General features: G+C 37.9%; 1 protein-coding gene across 7 annotated transcripts in view; it reads left to right on the plus strand.

The window, feature by feature from the left end:
* The window catches only part of MAP2K5 (mitogen-activated protein kinase kinase 5), a 260,308-nt gene that overhangs the window by 133,910 nt on the left and 106,204 nt on the right, over positions 1-20,194 (plus strand). For all 7 annotated transcript variants that reach the window (XR_010137177.1, XM_063716193.1, XM_054531617.2 and 4 more), the window contains 2 exons: positions 12,458-12,531; positions 13,497-13,547. Coding sequence is in view for 6 of the 7 variants with exons in the window: in XM_063716193.1 (XP_063572263.1) it covers positions 12,458-12,531; positions 13,497-13,547 (125 nt within the window). In the remaining variant the exon portion in view is untranslated. The remainder of the gene's footprint in view (positions 1-12,457; positions 12,532-13,496; positions 13,548-20,194) is intronic.

Genomic DNA, 20,194 nt, shown 5'->3' on the forward strand with positions numbered 1-20,194 from the left:
CAAAAAAGTGTCCTCATGCTCATTGGCAGTCACTCCCTGCTCCTGTCCTCAGCCCCAGGGAACCACTGATTTACTTTCTGACTCTTACAAATTTGCCTTTTCTGGACATTTTATATAAGCAGAATCATACCACATGAAATCTTTGTGCCTTTCTTCTTTCACTTAGCATGATGTTTTTGAGATGTGTCTGTATTATAGCATGTGTCTGTAGTACATTCCTTTTTATTGTTGAATAGTATTCCATTGTATGGATATATCACATTTTGTCTGCTTATTTACTAGTAGAGGGATATTTGGCATTGTATCCACTTTGGGACGATTATGAATAATACTACTTTTCATACACAAGTCTTTATGTCGTTCTGTATTTTCATTTCTCTTGAGTAAATACCTAGGAGTGGAATTGGTGTATTTCTTTAGATATTTGTAAATCATAGTTTGTCAGGCCATCTAGCACATATCAGATTTGAGAAGAAATAATTATTTTACCATTGGTATATAGTATATGATTAGTGTAATGAACCAATGTTTCATACTTTGTTAAAGAGTGACCACATAGTGACTACAAAGGTCATATGATAGCTTTATGTTTAAGTTTTAAAGACACTTTGAGGCTGATTTTTATTTACCTAAAACCACCTACTGTTAGCATGACAGAAGGCTCTTTTAGTAAACTGTTCCATTCTTTCTGCTCACTGATATTTTTCTAATAATCTTCTAAGCACTTCAAGTTATTGGATGGAACTGCATCATAACCACCTATTATCTACGTGGGCTGTCACTGCTGCAACTCAAAGATTTATTGCATCATCGTTAAAAAGCCCAGCTTACTGTGAAATCTCACTGAAGGAGTGGGACAGTATTGTGACAGGAGACACATGTTGTGATTGGATAATGTTAACTCGTCTGTGATCCCAGCTGAACACACTTGCTGTCCTAGAAGAAGCCTGCCTTCAGGTGGAGCTGGTATAATGAAAGTTAACCTCATTTAGCATTTGGATATGAGCCAGTGTATTAAATGATCCACATCCTGATTTCCTAGAGTGGAAGTCATCATTACCAATTCTACAAAGCAGTAGCTTTATAGTATATTTGGTACATTCAAGTTTACAAAATGTTTTTCCCATTCATTTGATTCATTCAACATTTCACTGACCTCTAGCTCCGTGCCAGCGGTGCTAAGCACACAGGCCCACTTCATTCTCTTAACAGCCTTGTCAATGTAGGAAGATCAGATATCAAGATACCAGATATCAGGATATCATATACAGGATATGATGTACAAGATCAGAGATGATATCTAATCTCCCAACACTGGCAAGGTTGTCAGTGAGAATTCAGGATTGTTATGAAAATTAAGTGAAATTGTGTGCTCAACACTGAGCATGTGAGTGTTGTGAGTACACACACCCACACGTACATGTATGCTCAGAGAGGTTTAAATGATTCGTCCAGTCTCACAGTCAGTATGCAGGGGCACCTTCCAGGGCATCACTCTGCTTCCTTTAAGGGAATCTGACCCACAGGAATCTATTTTGATGCCTATAAAAGCCTACTGCATAAAATGACTAAATCTTTTAAAATGAAAAAGATAAGGAGTATTGGATATTAAAAATGAGACACTTTGCACTGTACCTTTATCTTACTATTTCCAAAATGATAGTCATCTCTTGGCCAAGATAGCTTAAACCTAAACCTTAAACTAGGAAACACCTAAACATGATATTTCATTTTTAATGCAAAAGGAGAATAAGTTAGTTTGCTTTTTCACTAAAGGTTTGTGTGTTGCGGTAGAAGAAACTTATTTCTCTTTAGTGGTATGAAAAGGACCCATAATTCCAGGCTTCAACACAACTCATTTGTATTTTCTTCGAGAAAATGTCTCAGTTAAAATCAATGCCCTAGTATTCATTTGAGCTCCCTTGCCTTCAATAAAACTAATTGATAAACCCTAATAATTAATGGCCTGATTAAACCAAAATGACTTACATCTGCCCTGATGATTGCCATTTATAATCAGTCACTTTAATGACTCATCTTTTCTGTGCTTTGCTTACAGAAGAAAGGCTGTGATGTTTTTAAGTGAACTGAATGAAAAGCTGTATGCCTTCAATTGCTGTTTGTTTTCCATAACTTGATATTGCATTAAAATAAGCATAAATATAACTACCTCCTTAAAAGTAATCTTTCTGCCTAATCTGTTGTGCTATTGTCTATGGCTTCGAGTGAAGCTGAAAACAAACAAGAAAAAAAATCAAATCATTTCAGTGTTTCTGAAGCTATTTTTTTTTTTTTAGATAGAGTCTTGTTCTATTGCCACGATGGAGTGCAGTGGTGTGATCTCAGCTCACTGCAACCTCCGCCTCCTGGGTTCAAGTGATTCTCCTGCCTCAGCCCTCAGCCTCCCAAGTAGCTGGGAATACAGGCACACGCCACCACGCCCAGCTAATTTTTTTGTATTTTTAGTAAAGACAGGGTTTTGCCACATTCACCAGTCTGGTTTCGATCTGCTGACCTCATGATCCACCCGCCTTGGCCTCCCAAAGTGCTGGGATTACAGGTGCACCTGGCCCCTGGAGCAATTCTTAAGAGTTGTAGTTTGGCTGGATGTGGTGGCTCACACCTGTAATCCCAGCACTTTGGGAGGCCAAGGCAGGCAGATCATGAGGTCAGGAGATCAAGACCATCCTGGCTAACATGGTGCAACCCTGTCTCTACTAAAATTACAAAAAATTAGCCGGGCATGGTGGCAGGTGCCTGTAGTCCCAGATACTTGGGAGGCTGAGGTAGGAGAATGGCGTGAACCCAGGAGGCAGAGCTTGCAGTGAGCTGAGATCCCACCACTGCACTCCAGCCTGGGTGACAGAGCGAGACTCCATCTCAAAAAATGAAAAAAAATGAGTTGTAGGCTGGGCGCAGTGGCTCATGCCTATAATCCCAGCACTTTGGGAGGCTGAGGCAGGTGGAGCATCTGAGGTCAGGAGTTTGAGACCAGCCTGGCCAACATGGCAAAACCCCGTCTCTACTAAAAATAACAAAAATTAGCTGGGCATGGTGGCAGTCGCCTGTAATCCCAGCAACTCGGGAGGCTGAGGAAGGAGAATCGCTTGAACCCGGGAGGCGGAGGTTGCAGTGAGCTGAGATCGGGCCATTGCACTCCAGCCTGGACAACAAGAGTGAAAACTCTGTCTCAAAAAAAAAAGTTGTAGAACTTGCATGTTTTAAATGAAACCTTGAAGTAATAAGTTCAGTGGCTATATACTAGGATTGTTGATACTTTTGATATAAGGTAGAATATTTTATGCAAAAGATAACAAAATTTAAATCAGGGGAGCTGTCCTTAACCCAACATTTAAAAGGATTCTATTTGCTTCAAATTCTGCCACAGGAATTCATATTTAACCTAGTTTAATAAAGTCCTAATATTATTTATATCTACATTACCTTAAAAAAGGATTCTTGGTAGTTTATGATATAAGGTCAATACAACGAACAAAAGACAAAAGCAATCATTTTAAAAGAAAGGGAGGCGGGGTGTGGTGGCTCACGCCTGTAGTCCCAGCACTTTGGGAGGCCAAGGCGGGTGGATCACCTGAGGTCAGGAGTTCGAGACCAGCTTGGCCAACATGGCGAAACCCCATCACTACTAAAAGTACAAAAATTAACCAGGCGTGTTGGTGGGTGCCTGTAATCCTAGCTACTCAGGAGGCTGAGGCAGGAGAAACTTGAACCTGGGCGTTGGAAGTAGCAGTGAGCTGAGATCGCGCCACTGCACTTTAGCCTGGGTGACATGAGCAAGACTCTTGTCTCAAAAACAAAACAAAACAAACAAAAAAAAAAACAGGTACTTCTACTTCTGCCCGTGGAGTCACTGCTGTGAGATTTGCCCTCCACCAAAAATAATTAGGAGACTGGACAAAATAGTGAAACAGTTATCTTCAAACTTTAGACAGCAGGCAGTGTGAGACAGTGATCCCTGAGAGAACAGAAACAAATGAAGTGAGTCCTACAATCACCCAAGCTGTCTGCACAGAAACCCAAACAGAGCTCAAAGGTCTTACTGAGCTGAAAAGACAGAATTTGGAGTTCAAGGAGACCAAAATGGCTAGAATTCACAGAGCAGAGTCCTAGAAAGGCAAGAACATGCAGAGACAGAGCTCTAGAAATTGTATAGGAGTTTCCTTGTGTCTGGCCTAATATCAGTCTCTACATTTATAGAGTGAAATCCTACAAAGCTAGACAACCAACTACTGTTTAGAAAAGAAAATTTCTGGGGAACTATAAGCCAAACATATACAAGGTTGGGAATATTTTAAATTCCAATAATCCAGTGTAGAGAGGCCTCATTAAACACATTGGAGAATTCAAGAAAGACATTAGAAGGATTATGCTTTAGTAGTGGGGCTAAACTAGCCCTGTAGTAGTGGTTACGCTCAACTCTCCTAAAATAAAAGCTCTAAAATCAGCCTCAAAATGATTCAGCTATCAGTGTTCAGCAGATATACTACTTGCCAGTATCGAGTCCAACACTCTGGATTACAATAAAATCCAGCATTCAGTGACACAAGATTCACAATGTTTACAATCCAAATAAAAAGTAGACAAGCAAAGAATTTTTATTCTGATTATGGATGAAAGACTATAACCAGGAAAAAAGCAATCTGTAGAAATAGATGCCTCCCTCCCACACACAAACCAGAAATAATGGACTTTGCAGACAGGACTTTAGAATAGTTATTATAAAAACTATATATGCCCAAGGAATTCATAGGAAACATGAGCATAATGAGAGAAATGGAAGACAAACAAGTTGAACATTTATTTTTCAATTTTGAAAAATATCTGAAATAAAAATTTCATTGATGGAATTAACTGAATTAGATACTACAGAAGAAATTGTGATCTTGAGGTTAAAGATCTGGAAATTATCCAAAATTACTCATTTCTACTACTAGAAAAAATATTTTTTTAAATGAGCACAACCTTAATGATCTTTGAGACACTATCAAGAAGTCTAAGATATATGTGTTAAGTGGAGTCTCAAAAGAAGAGGAAAGAGAAAAGGAAACAAAAAATAATTTGAAGAAATAATGGCTGAAAACTTTCCAAATTTGGTGAAGTCTATAAGTCCACAGATCTAAGAACTCAATGAACCCTAACCAGGATGAACACAGAACCACACCAAAGCACATCAAAATCAAAATTTTGATAACCAGTGAGTAAAAAGAAAATCTTAAAAATATTCACAGAAAACAGAGCACATTAAGTAGAGAAACAAAGATAAGATTGACAGCCGACTTCATGTTACAAGCTATGCAAGCCAGAAGATAATGGAAAGACATCTTTAAAATGTTGAAAGAAAGAAGTTATTCCAGAATTCTGTGCCCAGCAAATACATTTTCCAAAAATAAACAGCTAAATAAAGACTTTTTCAGACGAATATGAGAGAATTCATTGCCAGTAGACCAGCATTACAAAAAAATGTTAAGCTATTTGGGATGAAGGAAACTGATGATGGATGGTTAGATCTACACAAAGGAATAAATAGTTTCACAAATCGTGGATAAATAAAAAGCTGTTTTCTCACTTTTAAATGTCTTTAAAATATAATTATTTAAAGGAAAAATAAAGACATTATATTATGGAGCTTATAGTGTACATAGAGGAAGGACGTATGAAAATAAAAGATGAGAAGAAGAAAATGGAAATATATTGTAAGGTTTGTACATTATAAATGAAATACCCTAATATTACTTGAAGGTAGACTGTAAGAAATTAAAGCAGCATATTGCAAATTCTAGAACAGCCATAAATAAATAAAGCTTCAAACAGACTGGCAAAATTCAACCCATGGGCAAAAATTGGCCTTTGCCTGTTTTTACAAACACAATGGAATTGGAACACAGTCATGGCTGTTCATTTACATGTGGACTATCATTGCATTTGCACTACATCAGCAGAATTTGAGTAGTTACAACAAAAAGCTTATAGCTCTCAAAGCCTGAGATATCTACTTATGACTCTTTACAGGAAAAGTTTGCCAACCTCTGGCTTAGAAGCAAATAGTAGAGATTAGTGGAATGCTAAGAACTAGCCCAGCTAACCCAAAAGAAAGCAGGAAAAGAAGAAAAAAAGGAACAAAGGACAGATGGGGCAAATAGATGGTAGAGTTGAACTCAGCCATATCAATAATTACGTTAAGTGTGAATGGTCTAAACAGTCCAATTAAAAGCACAAATGTCAAACTGTATAAAAGAGCAAGACACAACTGTACAGTGTTTGCAGGACACCTATTTCAATTATAATGACAGATATATCATCCAACAATAGTCATCAGATTGTTTAAAGAAAAAATAATAACATGGCCAGGCGTGATGGCTCACACCTGTAATCCCAGCACTTTGGGAGGCCAAGGCAAGCAGATCACTTGAGGTCAGGAGTTTGAGACCAGCCTGGCCAACATGGTGAAACCCCCGTCTCACTAAAAATACAAAAACTAGCTGGGGGTGGTGGCAGGCACCTGTAATCCTAGCTACTTAGGAGGCTGAAGAGAATCACTTGAACCCGGGAGGCAGAGGTTGCAGTGAGCGAAGATCACATCACTGCACTCCAGCCTGGGCAACAGAGTGAGACTGTGTCTCAAAAAATAATAATAGTAATAATGATAACATGTTGTAGGGTTTATAATTTATGAGAAGAAGCAAAACTAATGTATAATGACAAAACCACTCAGTGATTTACCAAAGGCTGGGGGTCAGGGTGGAATTGACTGTAAAGTTTTTACACTTTTACACAGCAAACTTTTTGAGGTGAGTTTAAAAACTTTTTGAGGTGAGCTTAAAAACTTTAAAGGTTTCTAAACCTGGGGGTAGGAGGGAGATGATGAAAACAGAATGAACAAAGATTTAATGATTTTTTTTGAGACAGTGATTAAAACAGTCCAGGTGGAATGCAAAGATTGGTTTGAGGATGACTGGATGTCTAGTACTTTAAAGTTTTTAAACTTTAAACACAGCAAACTTTTGAGGTGATGGAAATGTTCTATATCTTGATCATGGTGTGGTTGCACGGATGTAGACATTCATCAGACTCATCAAACTCATTCAAAATGGCTGCAGTAAAATTGATTTTTTAATGAGATTTATTTCAAAAAGTGAAACGAGAAGAAATTTCTCTTCAGATATTCTGAACTTTTTAGAAGTTAAATCAGAGGGAAATGCAGTAAGTTATGTTGGTCTTTTAAATGCTGGCCTGAAGACCAGGCTGTATTGGATTGGTTTCTGGTTCAATAAGTCTGGAGTAGAACACAAAAAGCTTTATTTTTTAAATATGCACAGCCAAGCTTAGGAGCTATTTATTTGCATAATTTTCATTGTCTTTATTAAAAGAAGCATCCCTATTGTTCATAAAGAAAACCCCACTTAGAATATACATAAACAACATTGTTATCCGAAAATCTCATGAGCAGTATTTTTGTTCAGAGAATATACCAAACTGCTTCTTGGTCTACATGCTCCTGGAGGCCAGAGACAGGGTCTTACTCATGTTTCTCTCCACAGCACCTAGTACCATATCTGGCGCATGGTAAGGTGTCAGTAAATATTTGTGAGTGAGTACTTTTAAATGACTATGGATTCTTCTCAGAATGAAGTGTCATTTTGAAATGTATTCATTCTGAAGTGTAGCCCATTAAATGGGAAAAGATGGAGCTCCTTCTCAGGCCAAATTCATGCTTTTCTGGATCAGCATGTTAGTTCACCTGTTGAGTAGAGATACCATTTATTCACCATTTGCTCAACAAATATTATTTCCTGTATGTACCAGGCACCATTCTAGATGTGGTAGTGAACAAAACAGACCAAGTATGCATTCATGGAGCTTCCCTTGAAGAGGGGAGTACTGAGAATTAACAGATCTATGTGTAGAAATGGAGCGTGTTGATGGAGGTAAATGTTAAGAAGAACACTGAAGCAGAAGAACAGGGAAAGGAAGTATCTGAGCTGGGGCGGGTATTGCCACTGCATACTAGGTGGTTAGGAAAGGCTTTCCCTAAAAAGGTAAGACTCTAAAGCAAAGGAGAAAAATTCAGGCGAAAATCTAAAGCAAAGGAGCAAGCCAGGGACAATTTGTGGAAGCATAGTATTCCAGGGACACGGAGCCACAGCGCAAGAGCATACCTGGCAGGTAGGCCAGTGAGCTGAAGCAGAGTGAGCATGGAAAAGAGTGGCAAGGTGAGAGTATGGGGCAGCTCACAAGGGCCTTGGGGACCTCTGGGAGGACTTTCCGTTTTTGCACTGAGTTGGAAAGGCTTTGGAGGTTTTAGGCAAAGAAGTGACGCGATCTGACTTAGGTTTTAAAGGGATCATTTTAGCTGCTGTGTTGAACACAAACTATAATACAGCAAGTGTAAAACTAGGGAAACCAGCTCAGTAGCATTGTTGAGGAAAGGGTGCTTATAGTCTGGCAAAAATGTTTCCTTATAAACATCACATTGGTTTTACAGTCCTACTTACTGGGCTTTGGAAATTATTTTCTTTGAGCTAGTATTTTACCCAAATACAACTTAAATTGCCACAGTAGCAATAGAAATTATTTTCTAAATATAATGAAATATACAACTTTTTCTAGCTTGGTTGATTACCAATTGATAATAATAATACACTTATAGAATGTTGGACCGTTTAAAAAGCAATTATACCTTCATTATCTCATCTAATCCTCACAGTTCTCTAATATTGACATGGTAACTGTTATCTCCCTACAGAGTTGGAAACTAAAACATCACATGCCAAGGCCAAAGTCATGTGCCAAATTTGTGACAGGATCAAAAAGACTAAAACCCAGGTCATATGTCTCCTAGCCCAGATTCATTGACATTGTTAAAGGGGGCTGTTAGGTTCAAATTAGGTCTCAAGGTTGCTGGTAAAGGGGACATTTATATTAGCAAATTTAATGTATCATTTAAAAAGCTATCAACCAGTGAGCAAGATACTGTGCTCGGAAGGGATACATTTAAAGATGTATAAAGTATACTCCTACCCTATGAACTTATTTCTTTGGGTGATGATACTGATAACAGCAAATACATTAAGTAACTCTTAGTATAAAACGTCATTAAAGCCGAGTGCAGTGGCAAACATCTGTAGTCCCATTGACTCGGGAGGCTGAGGCAGAAGGATCACTTGAGCCCAAAAGTTTGAGGTCAGCCTGGGCAACATAGCAAGACCCCGTCTCTGAAATACATACATACATACATACATACATACCATACATAAATCATATGCTTTGTCCCATACATTACATACATAAATCATATGCTTTGTCCCAAACAAATGGTACAGACAGATGCTACAGAAATTCAAAGAAGGTAGTGACTTTGATGGCCTGAGATGAAGGATGGGCAGGATTCAGATAGTTGGAAAATATGGAGGAAAGGTTTCTAAACCTGGAGGTGGGAAGGAGATGATGAAAACAGAATGAACAAAGCCTTAATGATGGGGTTTTTTTTCTTTTGAGACAGTGATTAAAACAGTCTCATTGGAATGCAAAGATTGATTTGAGGATGACTGGATGTCTACTACTTTCACACATAAAGTACTTCTGAAAACCAGGTTGAGGGGAGAATATGGAAAAGTCATACAGTAGGCTTACATGTATGTTAAAAAGATGTTGGAAAGCTGGAAAAATGCAGTCAGGTCCTTATTTACACCTTGTCTTTTGGAATATAGTTTAGCAGTTTTGTTGTTTTATTATTTTGTCTTTCCATTGATCCACTTAAGTCAGATGTATCTGATTGAAACTAAAGATTTGCTGCTTTTAGCTTACCTCTTAATTTCCAGGCAGCACCTTATTCCAGGAGTTCAAAATATTTGTTCATTAACTGTCTCTATCTGATGTGGTGGCTTAAGAATGGTTTAGGGCAAACTTGTCCAACCCATGCTCCGCGGGCCACATGAGCCACAGGACGGCTTTGAGTTAAAACATTGTGGGGTTTTTGTGTGTGTGCCGTTTTTTTAAAATCTCATCAGCTATCATTAGTGTATTTTATATGTGGTCCAAAACAGTTCTTCTTCCAGTGTGGCCCAGGGAAGCCAATAGATTGTACACTCCTAGTTTAGGACATCAATATATAAAAGAACAAATTGTCCAAAATAAAAATGTTTAAAACTGAGGGCCCATGATAAGAACTAGATTCGAAAAATAAGACCAAACTATGTAGAATCCAACATTTGTTTCAGTTCAGCAAACATTTAAGTGTCTACTGTGGCTATGATGTGTTGTGCTAACTACTGGGGCATGCTTGAAAGCACAACCCTGTTCTTAAGGAATTCATGTTCTGGTTGGTGGGGGGCATGTCAGAGAATACTTAACCTCCTCCTTAAGGAGACAAGTGATGTAGTGAAAGTGGTATATTTAAGGTTTAATACGATGGTGGTATAAGAATTATGTTGAAAAATTAGAGAAAACTAGACGCCAAGAGACCAGGGACTTGCTGGCAAAGGGGACATTTGTCTTAGAAATTTTTTTTTTTTTTTTGAGACAAGTCTCACTCTGATACCCAGGCTACAGTGCAGTGGCACCATCTCAGCTCACCGCAACCACCGTTTCCCAGATTGAAGCAGTTCTCCTCCCTCAGCCTCCCGAGTAGCTGAGATTACAGGTGCCCGCCACCATACCCGGCTAATTTTTGTATTTTTAGTAGAGGTGAGGTTTCGCCATGTCGGCCAGGCTGATTTTGAACTCCTGACCCCCAGTAATCTGCCTGCCTCAGCCTCCCAAAGTGTTGGGATTACATGCGTGAGCCACTGCTCCCGGCCATGTATTAGTAAATTTAATGTATCATATAAAAAGCCGTCAATCAGTGAGCAAGATACTGTGCTTGGAAGGGATACATTTAAAGATGTATAAAGTATACTCCTACCCTGTGAACGTATTTATTTCTTGGGGCAATGATACCGATAAAAAGAGCTTACACCTGCCTGTGCACACCAACTTGAATTCATAGAGCCTCCCAATAGAGGTTATAGTGTGTGGTACATGAAGGGCTTGCTACAGAGACAGGCTCTACAGTTCACCCCTCGTCACTGAAACAGAATCATCAACCACAACATGTACTTGTGGTTTCCATTCTTTTTTCACTCATCCATTCAACAGATGTTTATCGAGCACTTGAAATATATCTGGCACTCTTTCAGGGGCTGGGAGTACAGTAGTCAAGAAAAGAGACAAAGTCCCTGCCTTCATGGAATTTACATTCAAATGTCAGTTATCAGGCTAACTGAGGCTGCTAACATTTAGCAGGCTAAATCAGCTAATGTATAAGAAAATGTCTAGCACATTGCCTGTCACATAAGTATGATTCAGTAATAGTTACTGTGTGTGAACTTGAAATTTGAATTAAGTATCTACTCTTGGCAAGATACTTTGTTGTGGTACCCTTTTGCTGGATGGAAGGTCAGGAGAAGATTAACCCATTTACAGTTTTTAAAAAAATGTTACACCAAACAATTGAGTCTCCTGTTCAGTGTCAGTGTAGTTGAGAATATATGCTGTTCTAAATATAACCAGTTGTCTCTGCTAGACCACTTTTGCCGTAAAAGATGCATTGAAGCAGATGCGGCTCTATACCATCAAAAGTGGTATGCTCTTGTCCTCCTTGGATGGCTTTTTTGGGCTCCCTGAATTCCTGAAAAGGCTCATTGTTTTCACTGACGATGCTTCACAGAAATCCTTTGTGTCATTACTTAGCGACCGACTGCTTTGGTGAAATCTACGTCAATTCTTTTGTTAACTGTAACAGCAGCCAAAAATAATGGAAGAGAAGGATAAATGAAACAAAGACTAATAAGCACATGCATGTACACATATATACACATCTTTTAAATAAATTTCTAAGTATCATCTGAAGTAGCATTTGCCTTGTAAAACATGGGAAATAGCAGTACTACATTCATTTCCTCATTGGTTTCATTCAGATATGACCTGTTACTCGTAGCATATGAATGATTTTTCCTTGTTGCCTCCCTTTGGCCTTACTATTACTTAGATAGGAGGACTAGCTTGATAATTACACATACAGAGCAAAACTCACCCTTTTTGTGCAAATTCTTTGCAAGAAGATTACATTTTCTTATCTACCTACTTTTCCTGAAAAGCTAGGGATAGGATGATGGGTGTATTTACTGTTGTTGTAAGCCAAGGTTTGATTTCACTTTCACTTGAAATAAACTCTTTCTTCTGTAGAAACCAGAAATTGTTGAACATGGAGGAGTTAAGACCTTACGTTTTACCTTCAGTTAAAAAAAAAAATGCTTTTCGTTAAATTTGTGATTTGAATTTCGGATTGAGCAGATGGTGTCATTTCTGCAACTTGGTGTGGTGTGCATGTGTGCTTTTAAAGAACAAACGCTGTAGATATATGGAATTAGTTACGTGGCCTTTTCTGGTCCCTTTTTAGACGTGAAGCCCTCCAATATGCTAGTAAACACAAGAGGACAGGTTAAGCTGTGTGATTTTGGAGTTAGCACTCAGGTATGTCTCTTTTCCTCCCAGTGTACTCTTTTCTCTGCAACAACCCCTTTATATTTTCATTCTGTTCTCTGGATTGAAAAATCACCTAGCTGCCAGACAAACAGAAACTCTGCGTCTTTTCCTCGTCTGGGAGTGTGTTATTCATTTTTAATCTCTGAGCGAGTTTCCTTCATCAGAATATGATTGTTCATTGTTTAATGACAGTAAAAACTGCTGATATTGTAATTACTACTTACGAATAGCAAACTTCATTGATATGCAGCTTTGATATGAAAGCGTTTTGGCCAGACAAAAGGGAGGGCAGAGTGGGAGCTGTGCCTGGGGAGCCCAACTGGCCCACAATAAAAATTAATATTGGGAGCAACAATGGTGGAGGGCCATTACAATGTGCAGCACAAATTTTAATTAATTTCCATTTTGGGCCTCCCCTGAGAAACCCAGTGATAGTGACCCATGAGCGTGCTGTGATGTTGATTTGAATTGCAGCCACCTTTACTCCCAGCCAAACACGAAGACCAAAGCGAAGGTCATCGTTGTATTATGAGTTGTCAAAGTCTGTTATCCCTCCAGCGTATTTAGTGTTCATTTCATTCTAGTAATGCATGGGGCTTCATTCACATCTTGAGCCATCTGACTAAAAATTGAGTGTGTTCAAATTCTGCTTTAAATTGACTTTTTATATCAGGCGGGTTTGGGGTACTAAAGCGATAAGCATCCTGCTTAAGTGAATTGTTTAAGGTTATCTGCTATAAGCTGTAATGCTATGCTTGTTTAAATTGGAAATCACATTCAAAAGAAAAGAGAGATTTAATCATTTTTAATGCCTTTGTAGATAAATTTGTTTCCTTTTACATAATTTTTGGTTGATTTATACGAATGATGATTGTAGGTTAAATGAGGAATAATTGCCCATTTTATTTCCACATTATCTTTATATTGTTCTAACAGACTGTTTTGTCTCATAGCTGGTGAATTCTATAGCCAAGACGTATGTTGGAACAAATGCTTATATGGCGGTAAGTAAACTTATGCAAAAATAACATTTAAAACCAACATCTTTATCTTTATGTACTTGGTAATGTATAATTCTTGAATTAATTCCACAGCTTTAGCCTAGCAGATCATAAATTGCAAAGTCAATCTAGTCATGATCTGATTTTTAAATCTTTCTAAAAGACATTAGGGTTTTTACAGGAGCTATCAACTTATCTGACTTTGTTGACTTAACTGGTTGGTTCAAGTGTGAAATCGCTGAGTTTCGAAGTTTAATCCTACAGAAAAATTTCACCTTGTAACATACTGGCCACTTTTCCACATTTCTTATTTAATTAACCCTCAAGTATCCCCAAATGTCAGTCAATAAAATTGGTTGTTTTTTTCTTGGAATATGAACATGCTTTGTTACCAGATCAAAATTAAATTACTGATGTAGCCAAATTTTATTTATGGATCTCTGAATGTAAGGGTTTAGGGGGCAATTCTCTGTAGAATTTGTACCTCTATATTTTATTTAGTTGTTATTCATGCCTATTGTAAGATTCTTTAGTTGCACTGAAATAAACTTACCAACAATTAACAAGTAGAAGCATAAGGCTGTTTCAAAGACCAGTGTAGACTTGGCTTTTGAGTAAGGGAAGTTATTTGTTTTCATAAAAATACTTTAGTTTATGGGTTTTCATAATCACCTTGAGAGTCGGAGGGAAAAAAAATTAAACAGGAAACTTATCTAGTATTAATTTTGGAGCAAAGTTCTGTCTTCCTGTAACAAAGATAATTTTTTATAATGAAAGCTCTAAATTTATTTAGGTAGTCCCTTTCATCTCTAATAGCCTTTGTTAATATGTCATGAAATTAAATGATGTTAGTATGGATAAAACCGTGGGTCTTATTCTCAGTATTCTTTCTGTATATATTATCTTGATTAAAGATTTAAGGATGGAACCTTATTCTAAACCTAATTCTAAACCTAAACCTTATTCTCAGAACAATACAAAACATTTTGTTTTCATTCAGATACCAGAATAGCTCATTTTTGTCTTGCATGGTTTTTAAAGAAAGTTTATACTTTGTTGTATAATAATAGGAAAAATAATAAATTAACCTTTGAAGTCATCATATCTGTTTTTATAAAATGTAATCACCTTCCTTCCTCTACCAAGTTAGGTGAGATTAGTGAGCCACCTTTATAGCCTTGCTGAATGCTAAGGTTTAAGTCTTTGAAAGAATATGAAACACTGTAGTTTTTTAAAAGTTGGGGGGACATGACTATAAATGAAACAATTGCTCAGCTACCCAGCATGTTCTTAGTAGCTTTAAATTCCTCTGATAATTAAATTGCATTATATTTGAATGTACAAATCCAGATTACAGTTGTCTTTCCCAGGTGTACATTAAAGAAATTAGTTTTTTATTTTTGTTTATGGATGAATGTGATGCATCCATCTGTTAATTGAAAATGTGAGGATTAAAATTATGAAACGTTAGCTAGGATTGACAAAACTAAAATTGCTTTGCTTCTTAGGTGAGTGAATTCTAGTCGTCAGCTTTGTAGTTCAAGCTATAAAAAGCATAAGATACCTAGAAAAGGAGCAATGATAGCTTGAGAGTGAGTGCTTTGCTCAGTTCAGTAGGAGGCTCTTATTGGCCAAGTGCTTACCTACATGGTGTGAGGTTGGGGATGGGGGGAGGTGGAAATAACCTGTATTATTATAGTACAGGTATGAATCCCTGACTTTTATCTGCTGACAGTCTCTTGAGAGAAAAGAGCTGAGCTTTTTTTTTTTTTTTTAACCGCAACTGGTTCTCATTTTAGCTGGTATATTTTATAATTTTCAGTTCTACACGAGCCCTATGCCAAATATCCATGAACTACAGTTCTCAGGCCAAATTCAATTTACTGGAACAACGTACTGATCACTCTTCTAAGCTCTTACTGCCTATTTTTTTAAATAAAGTTTTATTGGAACATGTCCACACCCATTTGCTTATATATTATGCATGGCCGGTTTAGCACTACAGTGGCAGAGTTGAGTAGTTGTGACAGTTGCAGCAGAAAGTATATGGCTCATAACATGAAAAATATTTACTAGCTGACCCTTTACTGAAAAAGTTTGCCAGCCCCTGATCTATGCCAGTGAAAGTTGTATCTGAAACTGAGCACCTTCAATAATCAACCAGCATTTACTGAGCATCTTCTATGCTGTTAGTCAGGTACAGTGGAACCACTCTATAATCTAGATAAGACTTGGGTGAAACAGGGAACACGACATTATATGTAGCAGCATTATGTGTGACATAATAAAGACTTAAGTTGTACCAAACATACATTTAGAAAATAAGACAGGCCAGGCACAGTGGCTCATGCCTATAATCCCAGCACTTTGGGAGGCCAAGGCAGGCAGATCACCTGAGGTCAGGAGTTCGAGACCAGGCTGACCAACATGGAGAAACCCCGTCTCTACTAAAAATACAAAAAATTAGCTGGGCATGATGGTGCATGCCTGTAATCCCAGCTACTCAGGAGGCTGAGGCAGGAGAATCCCTTGAACCCGGGAGGCGGAGGTTGCGGTGAGCTGAGATCATGCCATTGCACTCCAGCCTGGGCTACAAGAGTGAAACTCAGTCTCAAAAATAAAAAAGAAAAGAAAATGAGACTTACAGTGTACAAATTTGATGATCCAAACAGTATGTGAAAAGGGTGCTTGCACAAGAGAAAGATCACTGTGAATGCATGAGCAAAGACTCAGAAATAGAAGGCATGGGTGAGGGTGAAGAAGTGGGAAAGAGGACAAATTTTATGTATTTCCCTCACTTTATATTCATGCATACTTGTGTACAGTGATAATAACATCAGTAATAATAATAGCTTACACTTAAGTAGCTTTATGTGCCAATCACTCTTCTTACATATATTAACTTTTAGATCCTCACAACACTGTGACATGGGTAATATTATTATTCTCATTTTAGAGATAAAGAAACTGAAGCAAGAGAAGTGACTTACCCAAGTTCACAAAGCTCGTAAGTGTCAATTAGAACTCAAAATTAAGTGATCTGCCTTCAGAGACTAAATTCTTAATTGCTGTGCCTCTCATTATACCCATATTATTTATGCATCTCTCCCAATCTAGATTATGACTTTCACAGTGGCAAGATTTATTCTGCTCACTCTATATATCCAGTACCTCACACAGTGCCAGACGAATGAATTAGTTCATGAAAGCTGCATTCCAAAAGTGTCTTGTTCACTAATTATAAGCACAGCATTTAACTTTTCGTGTTAAGAATCTTGCTTGTGTTTCAAGGTATAGACAGCCCAAAATTACTCAAATACAGCCAGCTAAGCTACTCAAATATTAAAAAGAAAATATATCAGAATGAAATAGCCCTGTATATGTGAATAATCTCACTTAATCTGTAATCGGAAGTGTAAGATATAGAAAAGATAATTAGGAAAAAGACAGGGAGGCTTTTGTAACATCATTAGCCATTTAGAAAAACCAAGTATGGGCACATTAAGCAGCAATGTGCTTGTAGGAGACTTGAAAAGTCATCTTGATCCAACCTCCCCATTGACCAGTGAGGAGACTGAGACCTGGAAAAGTGAAGTGTCATGCTCAAGGAAATACTGTTTTTTAGGGGCAGATAATTAATAGGTTCAATAGATACCTTCATCCAAAGCATGAAAGATTTTCAACCACATTTTAAAAGGATTTTATCCATAAGAATTATAAAAGGGGTCTAGAAGCTTGGAGCTTATGTTAAATTAACCATTTTTCAGAAATTCTTTATATTTTTTTTCTTGAGATGGAGTCTCACCCTCTCCCCCAGGCTGGAGTGCAGTGGCATGATTGTAGCTTACCGCAACCTCCGTCTCCTGGGTTCAAGCGATTCTCCTGCTTCAGCCTCCAGAGTAGCTGGGATTACAGACATGCACCACCACGCCCGGCTAATTTTTGTATTTTTAGTAGAGACGAGGTTTCACCATGTTGGCCAGGCTGATCTCGAACTCCTGGCATCAAGTGATCCACCCGCCTTGGCCTCCCAAAGTGCTGGGATTACAGGTGTGAGCCACCACGCTTGGCCCAGAAATTCTAATTACTAAAAATTTTATTATGTTTTTAAGATAGAAGTTCCTAAAACTTTAACCAACTATTCAGTCTTCCTGGCTTACTATTATTTTAAAAATCAAATATAAAAATTGACACTATTGCTATGATTAACTGAAGTTTTAAAATGAAAAAATCTTACTCAAATACTTGGCCCTTGGGATCAGAAAGTCAATCTAAATAACCATTCTTTTCTCCAGAACATTTTTTTCTGCCCAAGCTATTGCAATTCTTGGAAATTGTCTTTACTTGGAATAAAACACATACACATTGCATGATGCAACTCAATTGGTTATGCTCATGTGGTGGTCGTAATGGAAGTGGTGGTGACTGGAAAGAGGCTGACATTAACTGAGCATTCCCATGTGGCACGTACTGAAGCACACTACGGGATTCATTTAATCTTCACACAACCCCAGGAGGTATACGTATTACTACTATTATTTATTATTACTATCTTCATTTTACAGATGAGGAAACCAAAGGTAAAAATATCTTTAACCCAAGGTCTCAGAGTTGGCACATAGTAAAAGACAATTTAATTAGGACATCAGCTTCTAGTTTCTGCTAATAGCAGACTAAGTTATTTAGATCAACTCTTCTGTTTAAATATGCTAGCTAAGTTTTTTTTTTTTTAACCATCTCAAATGCACTGAAGAGCTAAAAAGACAGTGGGTTACTCCCAGGACAATTTTTGAATGAAATCCTACCACAGAGAGGAAAGTAGAGTGGGAGCCCCATCACTGCTTATACCTGAGGGCATTTACCTGAATCACAGTCAGGCAAGAGGGGCAGCAGCCAAGCTTCAGGGCCCACCTAAGTCAGAAGGTCTCAGAGGAGATTTTCTCTGTTCCATGCTAGAAGCCTAAATGGCTAACCTCAGTGTAAGGGTAAACTAGATCTAAAACTGTTCCTCTTCCCCCAGTCCCGGGAAACTGAAGAGGAGCCATCTGGAACTAAGCAGAGAAGCAGAAGAAATAGGAAAAGTGGAACAAACTATGACCATAGCCTAGCCCTGGTATAGATTTGCACCCTGGGTATATGCATACGTGTCCTAGGTTGGACAAGGCACATCATGCTGAGAAGTGGTTTAAGGTGGTCTCCACCTTAGGCCTCAGAGAACCTCTCCAAAATTTTTCTTTCAAGGGGAAAAACTAGCAAGCAAAGAGAACCGGGCACACAAGAAAACAAAGCCACCTGAACAAGATCAGCAGGAACAGCAGGCAGCAGAAACAGATGCATACAGACTTAAGATCACACATTTTTTAAGTGACATAGATTTTTAAAGTCCTAAACAAAACTTCTAGATTAAAATTTAAAACTCACTGTATTTGACAGCATATTGGACACAGCAGAAGAGAGAATTGGTGAACTGGAAGACAGATCTGAATTCAAGCAGTCTAACTTCAGAGCCCTGTTTAACCAGTGTTTTGTCTGCCTACACAGGGGGGATCTTGCCAATGTAAAAAAAAAAAAAAAAAAAAAAAAAAAAAAAAATCCTCATCACTTGTGATACATATTTTGACTATACACTAGCCTGAAGTTTTCTTGCCTACTTTGTTAATTTTCTAGGTAGCCTGAGTCTGAACAGAAATTCCTTTTTTGGAAGAGATAAGGGATATACCTTGGTATCTTCCTGCTTTTGACAAATATTGTTGTAAACAGATGGTTCTGGAGTTAGTTAACTAAATGTGGATTCTTGTCAAGGCTGAGTCACAGAGGGCATCTGGAGGGAGTATAGTGTGGGTGCCAGAAGGACTGCCCTTTAAGATCTTCTATAAATTCTACTTATTAGATCATCACTACTCTTTACTGTTCTTATTAAGAACAGGTCAGGGTTTTTTGTTTCATTTTGTTTGCTTGTCATTTAACATCACTACAAAGATGTTTTAGACAAGAGTCATGTTTTTCCTATTATTTAGCTTTTCACACTGATGACAGCTGTCATGTGAGAGAGTAACCTCAGTTTTAACTTTTTAACTGCTAAATATCCATCATAGATATTCTGTCAACAACATGGTACCTGGTAGTTCGTTTTGTTTTTCAGGGGAGAGGACAGGGCAGGCCATCTTGGCTTCAAGTGTGAGAACAGCTTTGAATTGTGCAGCCTTGGGCCATCAAATCCTGGCTCCATAAATTCAGAATGTTTTGGTGCTCATTTTGTGTCTAAATCACTTCCAGGGGCCTGGGCACATTTCCCAATCCATATCCATCTTAAGAGTTGTTTAGGATAGACACGTGGAGCTTGCTGTTGGCTTTTGCTGAACATTTTTGCTCAAACACTGCATCACAGCAGTAATCTTGTTTCATTAGTTTATTGCACGAATAATTTCCCCAACAAGAGGTCATCAGAATCTGACCCTTAAAAGAGTTCTCTTATTTGCCATCTAGTATCTGTGAACATTGTCACTTTTTCTATTTTTTCTTCTTGAATTTAATTTAATTTTTCTATGCTTTATTATCAGCTTACAGTTTGCATTTGTTTTGATAGTTCAGTGGGCAAATGTATGAGTGTGTTTAACCTCCTTTTTGATCCTGCCCAAATATTTTGTATG

The sequence above is a fragment of the Pongo abelii genome, chromosome 16 (genome assembly GCF_028885655.2).
Source record: "Pongo abelii isolate AG06213 chromosome 16, NHGRI_mPonAbe1-v2.0_pri, whole genome shotgun sequence".
Classification (NCBI taxonomy): domain Eukaryota; kingdom Metazoa; phylum Chordata; class Mammalia; order Primates; family Hominidae; genus Pongo; species Pongo abelii.